The sequence below is a fragment of the Conger conger genome, chromosome 1 (assembly GCF_963514075.1).
Source record: "Conger conger chromosome 1, fConCon1.1, whole genome shotgun sequence".
Classification (NCBI taxonomy): domain Eukaryota; kingdom Metazoa; phylum Chordata; class Actinopteri; order Anguilliformes; family Congridae; genus Conger; species Conger conger.
Genome location: NC_083760.1, coordinates 87892558 through 87909475, shown reverse-complemented (window position 1 = coordinate 87909475; position 16918 = coordinate 87892558). Strand labels below are relative to the sequence as shown.

The window sequence follows — 16918 nt, the reverse complement described above, 5'->3', positions numbered from 1 at the left end:
GAGAGAGAGGGAGAGAGAGACTGTGAGAGAGAGGGAGAGAGACTTTCTGACTTTTGTACGGCTGTGTGTGTGTGTGCATGTGTGTGTGTGTCTGTGTATGTGCATGCATGAGTATGTGTGTGTGTGCATGTGCACATGTGTGTGTGTGCATGAGTGTGTGTGAGTGTGTGTGTGTGTGCATGAGTCTGCGTGAGTGTGTATGAGTGTGTGTGTGTGTGTGTGTGTGAATGTGTGTGTGAGTGTGTATGTGTGTATGTGTCTGTGTGTCTGTGTGTGCACATGAGTGTGTGTGAGTGTATGTGTGACCGTGTGTGTGTGTGTGTGTGTGTGAGACTGTGTGAGACTGTGTGTGTTTGTGTGTGTGTATGAGTGTGTGTGAGTGTATGCGTGACTGTGTGTGTGAGTGTGTGTGTGTGTGTGTGTGTGAGTGTGTGTGTGAGACTGTGTGTGAGTGTGTGTGTGTGTGTGTGTGTGAGTGTATGTGTGACTGTGTGTGTGTGAGTGTGTGTGTGTGTGTGTCCAGTGTTAATGGAACAGCATCTCGCTGCATTAGTGTTCAGTGGGGGATTACGGTGTGGGTGATGGATGCCCGTCGTTGAGGGGCCTGACAGCTGATTAATGCTTTAATTATCTCTCATGAGCTGCTGCCACGTCCCCTTTGAGCTGCAGGAGTGAGCGCTGCACTGCAGGGCTATCTGCACTCCGCTCGCTGGCCTGGGGATGGAGCTCTGCACTACAGGGCTATCCTCACAGAGCCCACTCTGCACTCGACTCACTGGCCTGGGGATGGGGCTCTGCTCTGCACTCGCTGGCCTGGCGGAGTTCCAGGCTGCTTTTGAGTCTGCAGAACTGGGGAAGGGGCTTTGGTCTGCACTTGACTCATTGGACTGGAGGGGATCACTTTGCTCTGCATTTGATTCCCTGGTCTGCGGGTTCTCGTTGCACTTTCAGTTCACACTCTGCTCTGAGTTCGACTGAACTTGCTGAGCTGGGGTTGGGTGCTGCTCTGTGTTTGATGTGTTTGGCCTGGGTGAAATATTCAAATCACATATATATATCTTTTTTTTATTGAAGCATCTGAAATGTGATGACAAGACCAAAACCTAGACAACGTAAAGCAGATGGATGAGGTACAGGGAATGGATGGTGGAGAGAGAGGGAAAGTGAAAAAAGGAGAGAAGGAATGAGGGAGAGGGTGTAAAGTAAAGAAAGTGAGCTAGGGTGAATGAGATATACAGGGGGAATGAGAGAGAAAGAGAGATAGACAGGGGGAATGAGAGAGAGAGAGAGAGATAGACAGACTGGGGAATGAGAGAGAAAGAGAGAGATTGGCAGTGGGAATGAGACAGAGAGAGAGAGACTGTGGGAATGAGAGATAAAGAGAGTGATAGACAGGGGGAATGAGAGAGAAAGAGAAAGAGATAGTGGGAATGAGAGAGAAAGAAAGAGAGATGGGGGAATGAGACAGAGAGACAGAGAGAGAGAGAGAGTGAGTGAGATAGACAGGGGGAATGAGAGAAAGAGAGAGAGAGAGATAGACTGGGAATGAAAGAGGAACAGAGAGATAGACAGGAGGAATGAGACAGAGAGAGAGATAGACAGGGGGAATGAGACAGAGAGAGAGAGATAGACAGGGGGAATGAGACAGAGAGAGTGTGTGTGAGAGAGAGAGAGAGAGAGAGAGATAGATAGATAGACAGGGGGAATGAGACAGAGAGAGAGAGAGAGAGAGATAGACAGGGGGAATGAGACAGAGAGAGTGCGTGAGAGAGAGAGAGAGAGATAGATAGGGGGAATGAGACAGAGAGAGAGAGAGAGAGAGAGAGATAGGACAGGGGGAATGAGACAGAGAGAGAGATAGACAGGGGAATGAGACAGAGAGAGTGTGTGTGAGAGAGAGAGAGAGAGAGAGAGATAGACAGGGGATGGGGGGGGCTGTGTAAGCAGGAAATGTTTCCTTTGTGCTCGTTATCATGTTGATGGCGGGAGATTGGTTGCGCCCCCTTCCCCTTCTCAAGGCGGCATTGTGCCCCGCAGACGTCAGCTTCACGGCCCGTTTGAGATCAGACATGTGACGCCGTTACCGTAGCAGCAGCAGCAGCAGAGACACGGGAGCAGAGCTACGCTGCGCTCCTCTCCCCTGTGTGGACTGCACAGCTCTCCCCTGTCCCCGCCTGTGGACGTGTGAGGTCACAAACGTGCGATGAGAATGTTCTTAACCGGGCATTCTAATGCTGACGTAACAATCACCGCTGCTGGTTGAGTTCTGGAACACTGACTGAAATAAAACATTCTTCTCGACGTGGCAAAACCTTCCGCTGTCGCTTTTGTATCTGCGAGCATCAGAATTCTACACCAGTGTTCTAGAACTCCCACTGCTTCTGAGGCATCGGCATCGGAATGTTCAGTTAAGAACGCTCTCATCACATACAGAGAGAGAGGGAGCGAGAGAGAGAGAGAGAGAAGGAGAGGGAGAGAGAGAGAGGGAATGAGAGAGAGAGAGAGAGAGAGAGAGAGAGGTACAGTCAGAGAGTCGCACCTCGCTGCCGATGTGTAAATGAGAATCCCGTGTCAGAACAAGGGTGTCGGTGATAACAGAAAGAATTTAGCAGATTTGGCGAGGCCCGGCCTCTCTTCAGTCCGCTTTCATTTTTCACTCCAGTGACTCGGGGTGTTTCTCTGGTTCCTGGCCAGATTCTTCTTCTTTTTTCCCCTGGTTTGTAAAGAAGAATGTTAGATATTTATTTAACCCTGAGGTCAGTCTGAACTGAGAAATGTGTTTTCTACTCGCTCAGACTGCAAACTTTGCCATTATTGCCGCCTTTTTTTTTCTGTTTAGGAGTAAAATGTGTGTTTTTTATTCATTTTTCAAAAGCACACAGAGCAAGTTGAGTAATTTCAGTTTGCTCATGTATCATTGCAGGGTAGTGTAAGAGTAAAGGTGCTGCCAAGATTGCGTGTGTTTGCTGTAATATCGCTGTAATACTAACTGATGTAATTCATCTCTCCTCCCTTCCTCTTTTGCTCTCCTCTCCCTCTCCATCCTCTCTCCTCTCTACTTTCTCTCCTCCTCTCTCTCCCTCCCTCTCTTTCTCCCTCCCCCTCTCTCTCCTCCTCCCTCTCTCCCCTCTCTCTCCCTCCCTCCCTCTCTCTCTCTCCCTCTCTCTCTCCTTCTCTCTCTGTCTCCCTCTCTCTCCCTCTCCCTCTCCCTCTCTCTCTCCCTCTCCTCTCTCCCTCTCACTCCCTCTTTCTCTCTCCCTCCCTCTCTCTCCCTCTCCCTCTCTCTCTCCCTCTCACTCCCCTCTCTCTCACTCCCTCTCTCTCTCTCTCCTTCTCTCTCTCTCCCTCCCTCCCTCTCTCCCCCCTCTCTCTCCCCCCTCTCTGCAGGTGTGTGACTGGTGTAAGCACATCAGACACACTAAGGAGTACCTGGACTTCGGGGCGGGCGAGCGCAGGCTGCAGTTCTGCAGCGCCAAGTGTCTGAACCAGTACAAGATGGACATCTTCTACAAGGAGACGCAGGCGGCCCTGCCGGGCGGGCTGGGCATGGAGGGCAAGCCGGACGGCGGAGGGGTGCAGCTCCTCACCCCCGACTCCTGGAACACCCCGCTGGGGGACCTGCGGCGCAAGGCTCCGTCCCCGGGGGGCCCCTCGGGCTCCAGCTCGGCCTCTCCGTCCGAGTCCAGCTCCGCCGTCTGCCCCTCGTCCTCCGCCGGGAAGGTGCCCACCCCGGGCCCCCGGCCCCACGACAGCCCCACGCTGGCCCCGCCCATTCCCCACGCTGCACCCCCCCATGGGGGTCCCGCCGGGCAGCCCGCCCATGGTGATGACCCCCCGCGGGCCCGTGCCGCTGCCCTTCTTCATGGAGCACCAGATGATGCAGCAGATCCGGCCGCCGTTCCTCCGGGCGCCCCCCGCACCACGCGCCCGGCCCCAACAGCCCCCTCTCCAATCCCATGATCCCCGGCATCGGGCCGCCCCCGCCCCCACGGACCCTGGGCCCGCCCTCCAGCCCCCTGCACCGGCCCATCCTGTCCCCCCACATCCACCCGCCCTCCACCCCCACCCTCTCGGGGAACCCCGGGATGATGCCCCCGCACCCGGGCGCCCACCTCTCGGGGCTGCCCTTCCCCCCCCGTCAACATGATGCACAACGGCCACCTGCCCCCCCATGCCGCCCGTCATGAACTTTGGGGTGCCCTCCCTCGCCCCCCTGGTGCCCCCGCCGACCCTGCTGGTGCCCTACCCGGTCATCGTGCCCCTCCCGGTCCCCATACCCATCCCCGTGCCCATCCCCTTCAGCCCCAAGGCCTCGGGCGATCGCCACGACAACGGCGACACCATCCCGAGCGCGTCGAGGGAAGGGGGCGAATCCAAGGGCCCCGGACTGTTCTCCCCCGGAGCCTCGTCGGGAGGAGGAGGGGGAGCGGGGGGAGGAGGAGGAGGAGCAGGAGGAGGTGGGGGAGGAGGAGGAGGGGGTGGAGGTGAGAGCGGGGACTCCAAGCAGGGGCCCCCGAAATCCAACGACCTTTCGCCCGGCGTGTCGGGACACTTGCTCTCCAGGACCACGCCGCCGGAGCAGTGCAGGACTGACGGAGTGGACCTGACGGTGAAGTCGGAGACTCCCGAGAGATCCCGCCTCTCCCTGCCTTTGCACCTCCCCCTGCCCGCCCTGGCCTCTCCTCAGGCCCCACCCCAGGACGGGGTGATAGACCTGACGATGGGCCGCCGCGCGCGGCTACAGCAGGTGATCCAGCGGGCGGCGCCCAGCGTGCAGGTGAAGCTGGAGCCTGAGCCCCAGAACATGCCAAGCCTGGCGTACCCGGGCGAGCCGGGGCGGGGCGGGGCCATAGTTTTAGGGGGTGTAGCCTCAGCCGTAGGGGAGGAGCATAGAGACTCAGAGGACCCTGTTACCCTATCGTTACCCCTGCCATGCGGGGACCCCGCCTACTGCCCCCCTCCCTCTGCTGCCGTGCCGCCCTCCCCTCCCGCGCCCCAGCCACCGCCCACCCTGCCCCACCACGCCCAACACCCCCCCGCCCCAGACTCCGCGCACTCCGCCCCGTGCAACGTCATCGTCAACGGCACCCGCTCGCCAGACCCCGCTCGGAGGCCCACGCCCGTCACCGCTGGCGCCACGGTGACCGGCGTTGCCGCAGCAACCAGCGAGGAGCCGGCGGTCAGCGAGCTGGAGTCGGTGAAGGAGAACAACTGCTCGGGCGCGGAGCGGGACGCAGGTAAGAAGTCCCTGTTGTCGTCGTTGGCGGAGGAGGCCGCGGCGGCTGCCGCCATTTTGGGTGGTGGCGGCGGGACCGGTGGGGACAAGCAGGACCCGGGGTGCCTGAACGAGGACGACCACGCCTACGCCCTGCCGCTGCTGCCCAAGGCCGGCTGCGTCATACAGGCCCTGCCCAAGCCCAGCGACAAGACCGCCATCGCGGCTCCGCCCCTGTCCGGCCCCCGGGGCCACCGACCAGCAGCCGCCCATAAAGAGGAGGTGCCTGCGAATTCGCAATCAGAACAAATGAGAGGCCAAAAAAAAGGAGAAAAGGTTGGTCTCCCATGCAAAGCGGGTAGGGGGGGGGTGGGGTCCCCCCTGGTGCTATGCAATCCTGTGTCTGGGCTGGGCACTGCCACCTCACACCTACACACACACACAGACGCACATACACTCACTCACACACACACACACACACATGTGCTCACACAAAGGCTTGCTTAGGGTGGAGTCCATTGTTACTTTGGTCCACTCTTGTGGGTCCATTAAGACAGACCGGGCAAAAGGAAGTCCTGACCTGTTAGGGCAGGTGCAGTCATGAGCTTCTTTCATCTCTGCCTTTTTTGGCAAGTGATGTTGTGCACTTTTGTCCCCGGATGACTGCACTCCTTGGTGATGGAGTCTCCGCCAGGTGGAACGATCCACAGTGGCAGTCTCCAGGGTGGCATGGTTTATTGTTTAGGGATAAGTCTTTAGCTCTTTAGTCTGTAAGCCACTTTTCCTGACCACCTGCTGAGTCATGACCCAGTTGCAATTGTCCACACAGGATCGTTCGTGACAGGTGGTCAGCTGGCATCCGGATGTCAATAGTGAATAATGACCGCCACTATGCTCTATGGTCTTTTGTAGGAGCTCAGAGTGGGGCATGTTGTCCTGCCAAGTCACTTTAAGAATGCGCTGGAGGAATCTTTCAGCTGTTTTGGCCTGTAGTGTCGTGGTTAAGGTACGTGACCGGGACCCGCAAGGTCAGTGGTTCGATCCCCGGTGTAGGCACAATAAGATCCGCACAGCCGTCGGGCCCTTGAGCAAGGCCCTTAACCCTGCATTGCTCCATGGGAGGATTGTCTCCTACTTAGTCAAATCAACTGTAAGTCGCTTTGGATTAAAGCGTCAGCCAAATGAATGTGATGTTTCAAGTGACGGCTGTAGAGTGCCCATGTTTCACAACCGTAGAGAAGTGTGGATATGCATACTGCCTGCTAGACCGCGACCTCGGTGTGGAGGTACAGGTTGCTATTACAAAAGACTCCTTTCCACAGTCACCCAAAGGTGATGATGAGGCCTCTCTGATCCGGTTCTGGACGTCCTGGTCAATGCTGCTTTCCTCTGAGAGGAATACGACCATGGTACTCAAAGTACTAGAATGGCTAGTGGGGAATCTGAGATGGCGAGAACAAGTAGTTTTTTGTGGGGATCTGATGACCACTGGCAGAGGACCTCTGTTTGTGTTTTTGTTAGCAGTCTATACCACATCCTGCTGTTTACCCTCATCGCAGCTGTCAGAGTGGCTTGTATGGTTTCTGGTGAATGTGCCACAAGAGCACAGTTGTCGGCATACTGGAGCTGAAGTATGCATACAGACTGTAGCTTCGTTGTAACTCCTTGTTGCTTGAAACCTCCATCTAAGTCCGGGATCACCTGACTCTCATCTTCCATGTCTTTGTACAGGTGTGTTGTAACACACTGGAGGAAGATGGTGAGGGCCATGAACAGGTGTTTGTTTTGTTCCCAACACTTTTCCTGCAGTTTTTTTTTTTCAGAATCCACACTGGGATTCTGGGAGCAGGTTCTCAGTGATGAAGTTCATGAGTCAGTGGTGATTTTTGCCAGGACTTTGTCAGCGACTGAGAGGAGTTGTATGCCCCTACTGTCGCCACAGATGGATCTGTCCCCCTTTTAGAAATGGTGACAATTTTTTCATCCCTCCATTGATGGGGGATGCTCTCTTGCCACCATACCAAGGCAGTGAACAGGTAGACTGCTCTGGCGCAAAAAGGTAGTCCCCCTGCTTCAGGATTTCGGCGGGGATGGAATCCGGTCCAGGAGTTTTATTATTTTTTGTGACCTAATAGCGGTGCAGGCAGGTGGGAGATCGATGCTCTGGATGATGGGTAGAGTGGGCAGCTCCTCCAGGACTGAGGATTTGCCTGGTTTAGGACAGCTTCAGAAGAGCTCTCTGGATCTCTGGACTATCTTAGTTTGAGGGGGTGATCCATCACCACTTCTAAGGGGACAGAGAGAGAGAAGGTTATTGGGTATGGTTGTATGGTCTTCACAGCGTCTTAAACATTTTGCATGTTGTATTTGTCACCATCGGGTTGCCTTTTGTGACCTCTGGAGATCCACCGCTCATCCTGCAGATGCTGCAGAGCACATTGACCCTCTCCTTTGGTCTTGCTATTTCCATTTCCATTTGAGGGCCACAGAAGATGGGCTCTTGAGTGCTGCTTTGTGTGGCGGCCTATAGCCCACGGTGCTTGCCTGGGACCCGGAAGGTTGGTGGTTCAAGCCCCAATGCAGACACAATGAGATCTGTGCAGCTGCTGGGCCCTTGAGCAACTCGACATTGCTGCAGGGGCGACTGGCCCCTACTTAGTGTAATGAACTGTCATTTGCTTTGGATAAAAACGTGAGCTAAGTATCTGTAATGTATTGAGATCTGTGCTCTGCAGAGGATAGTGGTGCACTGAGGGAGGACCACTTGTCATTGATTGATCTTCACCTCAGTGTCCAGCAGAGACTATGTTCTTCAGCTGTTCTGCTAGAGAAGAGCGCAAGAGGTTTGGCACCTTTGTGTCTTGGAGCTGGGTGCAGTACAATCTTAGTGATCTTCCTGAGGTGGACTACTGGGCGCACACACACACACACACCGCCAAACTGCACAAAACAAGCACCATCAAACTAGCATCTCTAAGCTCTGGACTTTGGTGATGAATAAGTGTGGGTGTCTGTGTTCGTGTGTGCTTGGAGATGTGTGTGTGTATGAAAAGCAGGGTCTTTATTCTGGCAGACAGTAGCAGTGTGGACTGGAGAATTTCGGGGTGGGGTCCAGGCGGGTCGATGAAGCCTGTGGGCTGAAGGGAGAGTATTTGAACTGGAGAGGAGCGGTGTTGGGTTTGGGACGGGACAGGAGTCACTTCCTACACAGCTCGGTCCGAGTGGGTCCTAAAGCATAGAGCCTGAGAGAGCGAAACATGAGAGGGAGGCCTTCGTCTGTGAGATGGGGGTCACGTGTCTCCTTCTTTCTCTCCCAATCCCCTCTCCTCCTCCTCCTCCTCTTCCTCCCCCGCCACTCATTATCAGGAGGGTCATATTTTCTCTATTTTCAACTTCCTGTGTTCCCCGCTTCTTCCAAAGCTGCTACCGAGATGTCCTTGATGATCTGTGACCCCCCCCCCCCAGCTCTTAGGTCCAATCCTATGGGATCCCTGAGTCACGTGACCTTGCGCCCGACCAATCGGACGCCCCGGTGCAGTGAGGCGTGACCGTGACCTTCTGTGCAGGCTCTTTTATCACATCGCTCTGGGAGGGAAAGGGTTCGAGTTACCGCTCCCCGACGTTCCGAGGAATTCTCCTTCCACCCTCCCGCGCTCGGGTTCGGAAGTTTCACGAAAGGGTTCCAGTTACCGTTCCCCGCCGTGCCGAGTTTCGGAAGTTTCACGGGGCTTTGGTCAGTTTTGTTGAGTTTGTTTCACGCGTCCCCTTAGCAACCGTTTCATGCAAAGTCACGATTGTTTCGCCAGTAAAAGCCACAGGGAACTCGTGTCTCTGTAATCACAGAGCATGGTTTTAACCCTTTAAAAATCCACCTTTCTCTGTCGCTGCTTAACTGCAGGATTTCTTTTCCTTCTTTTTCTTTTTTCTTTTTTTTTCTTTTTTTGGGGAGAGTGAATGTCATCTGTATTTTTAGCTGAAAGTCTTCAGAAAGCTCTCCAGACTAAGGAGCCGGCCAAAGTGGAGGGTTTCAGTGTAAAGGAAATACTGGCGTTCCTTCTCACATTTCCATGGTTTTATTTTGTGTACGTTAGAGCGTCGCGCGTAACACGATCTCACCGCACGGGTGCGAGCACAGAGTTCGGATTATTGTGGAGTGGTGGGGTGGGGGAGGGTCGAGAATTGGGTGGGGGGGGGGGGGGGTGTGTGGAGTGGTGACCCCTGGCCAGGAGCACACATCCTGTCAGACACGTGGGTATTTTTTACCATGCAGTGCAGTGTGACACCGTGTGTGTGATTCAGAGGGTTTACCCAGATGTGCCCCACAGCCGCTACCCGCCGGTGAGAGGTGGAGGACCTGTTTCTCTCGTCTCTGAAAGGAAACTAGTTCGGCTTTTAGGCTCCTGTTCTGTGTGTGTGTGTGTGTGTGTGTGAGAGTGAGTGAGTGAGTGACTGAGAGAGTGAGTGATTGAGTGAGTGAGTGAGTGAGTGATTGAGTGAGAGAGTGAGTGAGTGACTGTGTGTGTGTATGTTTGAGTGTGTGTGTGTGTATGTGTGAGTGTGTGTGAGTGACTGAGAGAGTGAGTGATTGATTGAGTGAGTGAGTGAGTGAGTGAGTGAGTGAGTGAGTGAGTGAGTGAGTGAGTGAGTGAGTGAGTGAGTGAGTGAGTGAGTGAGTGAGAGAGTGAGTGAGTGACTGTGTGTGTGTGTATGTTTGAGTGTGTGTGTGTGTGTATGTGTGAGTGTGTGTGAGTGACTGAGTGTGTGTGTGTGTGTGAGTGTGTGAGTGTGTGAGTGAGTGTGAGTGAGTGACTGAGTGTGTGTCTGTGGTGAGTGTGTTGTTGTTGTTGTTGTTTAGCTGTTGTGATTATTAACATCGCTGCACAGTGAATAAATAAAGGATTATTTATTGTCTGATCGACTGCTTGTCCACACGGACAAAACTATTGGATTGCTGGCTCTCCTGAGGGCCCAACGTTTTGGAGACCAGACCCCTCTGAAGAGAAGGAGGGGAGGAGTGCGAAAGACATGTGAGCAGGAGAGAGGGGTGTGAAGGCACTTTGGGGAAAGGGACACATGATTTTGTTATAGAAACTGGAGAAGGAGAGAGAAGACTCGAGAAGCTTTGGGGGCCGTTTAACTGCTTTTAGCCTCCCGCCCCCCCCCCCCCTCCCCTCTCCTTGGCAGACCCAGAGAGTTTTTTCTTCTGTGGTAAAAAAGCACTCAATCTTAAAACTAATCAAAAATCCACGAGGACGTGTCGCTGTTTTCGTAAATGTGGCGCACATCGTTTATTTACCGCGCAGTGGAACCTTGTTCGTACTTCTTGGCATGTGAACGGCGCGTGTTACAACTGCGCGGAGCCCCGTGTCGTAGCGCAGCCCCGTGTCGTAGTGGAGGCCCGTGTCGTAGAGGAGCCCCGTGTCGTAGCGATGCCCCGTGTCGTAGTGGAGCCCCGTGTCGTAGTGGCGTAGTGGAGCCCCGTGTCGTAGCGATGCCCCGTGTCGTAGCAATGCCCCGTGTCGTAGTGGAGTCCCGTGTTGTAGTGGAGGCCCGTGTCGTAGTGACGCCCCGTGTCGTAGCCCCGTGTCGTAGCGCAGCCCCGTGTCGTAGTGGAGCCCCGTGTCGTAGTGGAGCCCCGTGTCGTAGTGGAGCCCTGTGTCGTAGTGGAGCCCTGTGTCGTAGTGGAGGCCCGTGTCGTAGCGATGCCCCGTGTCGTAGTGGAGCCCCGTGTCGTAGTGGAGGCCCGTGTCGTAGCGATGCCCCGTGTCGTAGTGGAGGCCCGTGTCGTAGTGGAGCCCCGTGTCGTAGTGGCGTAGTGGAGCCCCGTGTCGTAGCGATGCCCCGTGTCGTAGCAATGCCCCGTGTCGTAGTGGAGTCCCGTGTTGTAGTGGAGGCCCGTGTCGTAGCGATGCCCCGTGTCGTAGTGGAGCCCCGTGTCGTAGTGGAGGCCCGTGTCATAGCGATGCCCCGTGTCGTAGTGGAGCCCCGTGTCGTAGTGGCGTAGTGGAGCCCCGTGTCGTAGCGATGCCCCGTGTCGTAGCAATGCCCCGTGTCGTAGTGGAGTCCCGTGTCGTAGCGCCGCCGCGGGGCGCTCGGCAACAGAACTGTGAGTGTTCCATAACTCGCGTATCCAGTTGCGTGTTGTTTTTTTTTTGTTTTTGTTTTTTTGGTCATGCGAGAACACATATTCCCTGGAATTGCGATTTCATATTTTTCAGCGGGGTGTCGGTTTTCGGGCGCGGGAGGCCTCCGCGGTTACCGAGACGGTCCCTGGCGTTCCCTCAGTGCGCCGCTGTCACATATCGCCCTTTCATGAGTAAGCCACACCGGCCCGGCCCGTTGCCATGGCGAACGCACAATACCGGCCTTTGTGCCGGCAGCGCCCCCCCCCCCCCCCCCCCCCCCGTTCACCGAATCGCCCCCCTCCCGCGCCCTCCTCCGGATGTCAGCCCGACGCGGTATCAAAGGCCGGCCGTGCTGCGGCTAGATGGCACTTTCCCCGCCTGTTAACGGACGCTGAGCAGTACCGCGACCCACACCCCGGCAGAGCTGCCCGCTGGCATACGCACCGTGTGCAGTCAGTTCGGGCCACAACCGCCATCCGGGCCACAAAATTCTAGTTTATTTTTTATTTTAAGATTTATTTTTGTTGGGAGCACTTTCGGGGCCACAACAACATTCCTGGTCGGGGCCACCAGGATCCTATGGCCAGTTTCACCCTTACACACGCACACCGCAGGGTGGCCATGGCAGCTGCTGGTTGCTGGCTAAATTTATGCTGCTGATTGGCTGCAGCAAGGGTGTCCAATCAGAGCCAGTACTGCAGCACAGAACAAAAACATTTCGATTCCATCAATCAACTGACCAAGCTCTTTAATCAAGTCCTAGATTTGTTGAATGGCTGTTTTGTCCATTCAGAAAGAAAGAAAGCCTCTTGCCACACTAGCTTTTCTCAGATATACATTGAGACCCTTGGACTAACATGTCCACACACCTATTCTGGCTGTTGTTTGTAAGGGAACCACAAAAACAGCTGCAGATGCTGCAGACCTCTAGGACTAGGGTTTGACCCCCATGATCTAGTCTAGGGACCCAGAGTCCACCACACTCGCATACACACATGCACACACACTCATGTACATGTATGCACATACACACACTCACACAAACAAACATGAAACATACGTTTTTGTAACCAAACGTTATTTAGTGGAAGCTTTCATTGGCCTTTTTTGAAGTGAATCGGTTTTATCATGTAACGTATGACGATAAATGTACTCATAATATCGAATGATTTTATTTACTATTGAATGATTGGCCAAGACGAATAAGCAAGCATGCTTTCAAGTTCAAAGGAAATTATATGTTTACTCTTCCTGCTCTTTGAGCAGGTTATGAAGTAAAATGAAAACTCATATTTGTTAAGTTTGATCATTGAGAGGCAGTGAATTCACTTTAAATCTATCATGTCATGATGGAAACAGCAGGTCTTCGCCTGTGAAATAGTGCGGCTCCACTTACATCCTGTGGTCCTGGAGGCACAGCTCACCGCGAGACTGCAGGCGTCCCTCACGGCTCAGTACCAGGGCCGGGTCCGTTTCTGTTCTTTTGGCTGTAGGAGTGTTTGGAGCTGAGGTGATGCTCCAGCCAGCTGCTGTCATGTCAGATCACAGCCGTTTGTGTAAAGACTGTCTAAAAAAAAAACAGAGAAATGCCAAGCAACAACAGAAAGCGGCAAAAATATGTTCAGAAAAGATATCCCCCCAAGATGGGGGTGGGTGGGTTGGAGGTTCCCTGTGGGACAAAAAGAGACCAGTACACACCCATAATCCCCTGCGTTAGACACTCACAGTGTTTCACCCCTCACACCTCACACAGTCCATTTCTGCTGATTCTGTTGCTTGTTTCTGTCGATTCGCCGTGAATGTAAGAGCGAATCGGAATCATAAAACCCAAAGGGAAATGTCAGTTTTTTTGCTGTGCTTTGTGTTGTTTCAGTGGTATTTTCCTTCCCTTTTATGGCTAAAAACAGTGTGTGCTCGCTCCACTGCAGAGAGGAAACCCTGGAGATGTTCTGTCAGGAGACCCCGACTCAAACTCGCGACCTTTGACCCTCTCTCTCCTCTCCTGTTCCCAGCTCCGCTGACAGACAGCGTCACACTAACAGGATGAAGAGAGATGGGCCACGCCCGGTGCCACGCCCTGCCCCACTGCGGACAACACCAGCTCCCCACCCCCACCCCCCACCCCCCACCCCCCACCCACAGCCCAACCCACCCCATCCAAGCTCCGCCCCTCTCTAAGCCAACCAGCACGTGCAATGCTCCACCTCGCCACGCCATTGGACAGGGAACCGCTCTGTCGGCCATGGTACCCAAAATCTAGAGCACAGACCAAGGCCAATCGCGTGAGCCCTGCCAACTCCCGAACTCTGACCTTTCGACACTCGGCCAATCGTTTCTATTCGCAATCACTGCTTTAGCACAGTAACGTGGGATAGATTCCCCACCCCCACGCCCTCCTGCCCCCCCTCTACCCCCCACACCCAAAACTTCCCCTCCCACAAAGCCTGGAACTCTAGATCACTTAGCACAGGGGGCTGTGTGTCAGACACCTCGTGTCTCCTCTTCAGCCCAAGCCTAGACATTCTCCCACCCTTCCTCATACTTTGAGGGGACATTTTCCCCACCTCCCCTCTGTTAAACTGTTCTTGTTTTGTTTTTCATTTCTCTGACACTGTATGTCCGGTGTGCGGTTGTGCACCCAGGCCCTCTCCTGGGGGGGGGGGGGGGCAGTGGACTGGGGTAAGTTGTGGGGGGCCCCGAGTACAGATTTGTGGGTGTTTCTCTTTTGACTGAGTGCCAAGAAAACTTGGTAAATGTTCGCTGGTCTCAGATTTCCCACCCCCCTCTTTACAGATCCAGGGTACACACAGAACCCCCATCTCCCCCCCCCCCCCGCCCCTCCCCCAATTCCTTCCGCCAATCTCCACTGGGAACAGAGCGATTGTTTTTCGAACCGGAGACCAAAAACCCTCCTGGAAGACTTAAAAGAATCTGAGGGGGGGATCTGAGGGGGGAGGTTCTCTAGGCGCTGTGAGACGAATTTTAAACAACGACAAGGAGAGAGAAAGTGATGACATTCACACCTGGGTAGCGCTCAGTCCTGGGGGAGACTCCGGGGACGCCAGGCCCCCCCCCCTTCGCCGGGATCGGGGGGGTGGAGGGGTGGGGTTCAAGAGACAGATGTGTGAAACGAGGGCGGGGCCAGGAGGAGAAGACTCCGCCCCACACCCCCCACCCTGGCCCCATCACCTCTCAGTTTGGCTCCTGTGTTTTTTTTTTCATGGTATGAAAAGAGAGAATGTGCAATCAAACAAAACGCTATTCACTGGCTCCAGGACTACAGGGTAGAAAACTGAACTCATATGCACTCGTGTGGATCTCACCAGCAAGTAGCAGCAGTGCATTGTGGGTAAGCTCCACCCCCAAGGCCCTGAAAACTTAGGAATAAAAGAAGAAGAAATCAAATCCCAGTTCAAACCGTTTGTTTGTACACTGTAGATTGATCAGCCGATCCTCCCCTGATCATTTGTTTGCCCAGAAAGCTCACCTGTGTTCATCGTTCACATTGTCACCTCCTTGGCCATGCCTACAGTGTTCCAGCAAAGATCCAGTCCAACACCGTCCGTGCCTGCATGAGGTCCCACCTCTCACAGTACAGTGGCCAATAGCAGCCTTACTTCCCACAAGGCCTGAGCCAATCAAAGCTCAGAACTCACCCATCGGCATTGTGACATCACCAGAACTTTGCCCCAGTCTCAGCCTGGGCCCTGCCCACAGGGATCATCAAATCCAGCCCTGGTTTTCTGTCCTCCCGGGTTATTAACTGGACAGTCGGTGCCACTGATTGGCCAGACTGTCTGCTCACCTGACTCCCAGGTAAAGGGAGGGTGGAAAAGCAGCAGTTCTCGGCCCTCGAGGACCTTGATTTGATGATCTCTGGGCTATGCAGTGGTGTTATTGTGTCGGTCAGGGCTGGCCTGGTGGGGGGGTGGGGGGGTGAGGTGAAGCTTCTATGTACGTGCCTAAACCCGGAACATTCTGCGACGTTCGCACTAAACTGGGGCTAAGCCAAGCAATCTCAGTCAATCAATTAGCCCACCAGTTCAGTTCCAGACATTTGTTCAGACGTTTCTTTTTCTTTTTTTTTAATTCACTCGTAATCTCCCGTAACACTCCATTAAGAACCGTTAACCTAATTAGAAAATGTCTAAAGCCGTTTTTTCGGGGTGATCCGCTTGTTTTTTTCTCGCCACTGCCAGCAGTAGTATTAATCAAGCCGTCCTGCGCTGCTGAAGCACGGGGTGTTCGCCGGATGAACGGAGAGCGGAGGAGGAGTTCGCTGAAATGCACCTCGGTCTCCGCGACGATTTACGACGCCGACACCTGTTCCCAAATGCCATTCCTCCGTCTTCCGTCCCCCGAGTCCCCCCCGCGGACGCGTCCCGCCTTTTGTGTCCGCCGAGATCATTGATGCCAAATATTTGTTTCGGAGATTTATCGCCGGCGTAGGTACGGCGGGGCCTTCTTCGCCGCGGAAAAAACGCCGGAGACATGGAATCTATCAGTATTATAATTTATTCCTCCGCATTAAAAAACGGAATGTAATTGCGGTCCGATTAATGGGTCAGGAGACAGAACCTGAAGCGCGGTGTTTGCGTCTCCTGAGGCATCGCCAAAACAAATTGCACTGAATCGAGTGTTGAGCGGAGGAGCGGCCATTTTAATTCAGAGCAGCGTTACGGAAGAGCGCAGGGGGAAACGCCGAGGTCCCGGTGACCAACACCCGCCCTGCCCTGCCCCACCCAATCCCTCCCCACCCTGCCCCACCCAATCCCTCCCCACCCTGCCCCACTTACCCAGTATGGAGGCCTCTACCTCTACGGGGCAGCCTGTAGCATAGTGGTTACATGACTGAGACCCGCTACGTTGGTGGTTCGATCCCCGGCCGAGCCACAATAAGATCTGCACAGCCGTTGGGCCCTTGAGCAAGGCCCCTAACCCTGCACTGCTCCAGGGGAGGATTGTCTCCCGCTTAGTCTAATCAACTAGAGCGTCTGCCAAATGCCATTAATGTCATGTAAAAAAAATACGACAACAGCTAAAGTGTGAGGTAGTTTGAGGGTAAGGTTTTGTGCGTGTGCTGCCATCTGCCTGTTGGAAGTTCATTGCTAGGGTGCTGTAACTGTTAAATGGCCAAATGAGCTACAGGATAGCCAGCCACTCGCTCTGAAAAGCACAGCGACTCACGCCTTAGAGTGAAAAATCGATGGCGGTGATTTTATCGAATGTGTACGTTCAACAGTCCACAGCTTGACGACTGTTCTGACCTCTCCATGAGCCGATAGTCATTTATATCAGCCCGGAGGACCGACAGGGCTTCTTCCCCGCTAAACGGGACTGTTTGTTTTTTTTATCGATAGCCAATCATTACAGACGTAGAAGCCGATCACAGCCGGCGCACAGCGTGCCGGGGTGGGTTTCTGCTCTCGGCCCCGTTACCCGATACAGGAGTTCTGCTTTGCTGTGATTTGTATTCAGTGTGGCTCAGGACCCCCCCCCCCCCCCACCCCTCCCCTCCCCCAAAAAAAAAAACTCCAACTATCGCCCCTTTCTTTGCCTCCCTGTCTCCATCGTTCAT

At 54.4% G+C, this 16918-nt stretch overlaps 1 protein-coding gene across 1 annotated transcript in view; it reads left to right on the top strand.

Moving 5' to 3' along the window:
• sobpa (sine oculis binding protein homolog (Drosophila) a) overlaps nucleotides 1-5528 on the top strand; it is an 80837-nt gene extending 75309 nt beyond the window's left edge. The window contains 7 exon segments of the mRNA XM_061261966.1: nucleotides 3388-3776; nucleotides 3778-3922; nucleotides 3924-4130; nucleotides 4132-4167; nucleotides 4169-4402; nucleotides 4439-5458; nucleotides 5460-5528. Of these exon segments, the coding sequence (XP_061117950.1) occupies nucleotides 3388-3776; nucleotides 3778-3922; nucleotides 3924-4130; nucleotides 4132-4167; nucleotides 4169-4402; nucleotides 4439-5458; nucleotides 5460-5528 (2100 nt within the window).
• Nucleotides 5529-16918: the final 11390 nt, after the last annotated feature.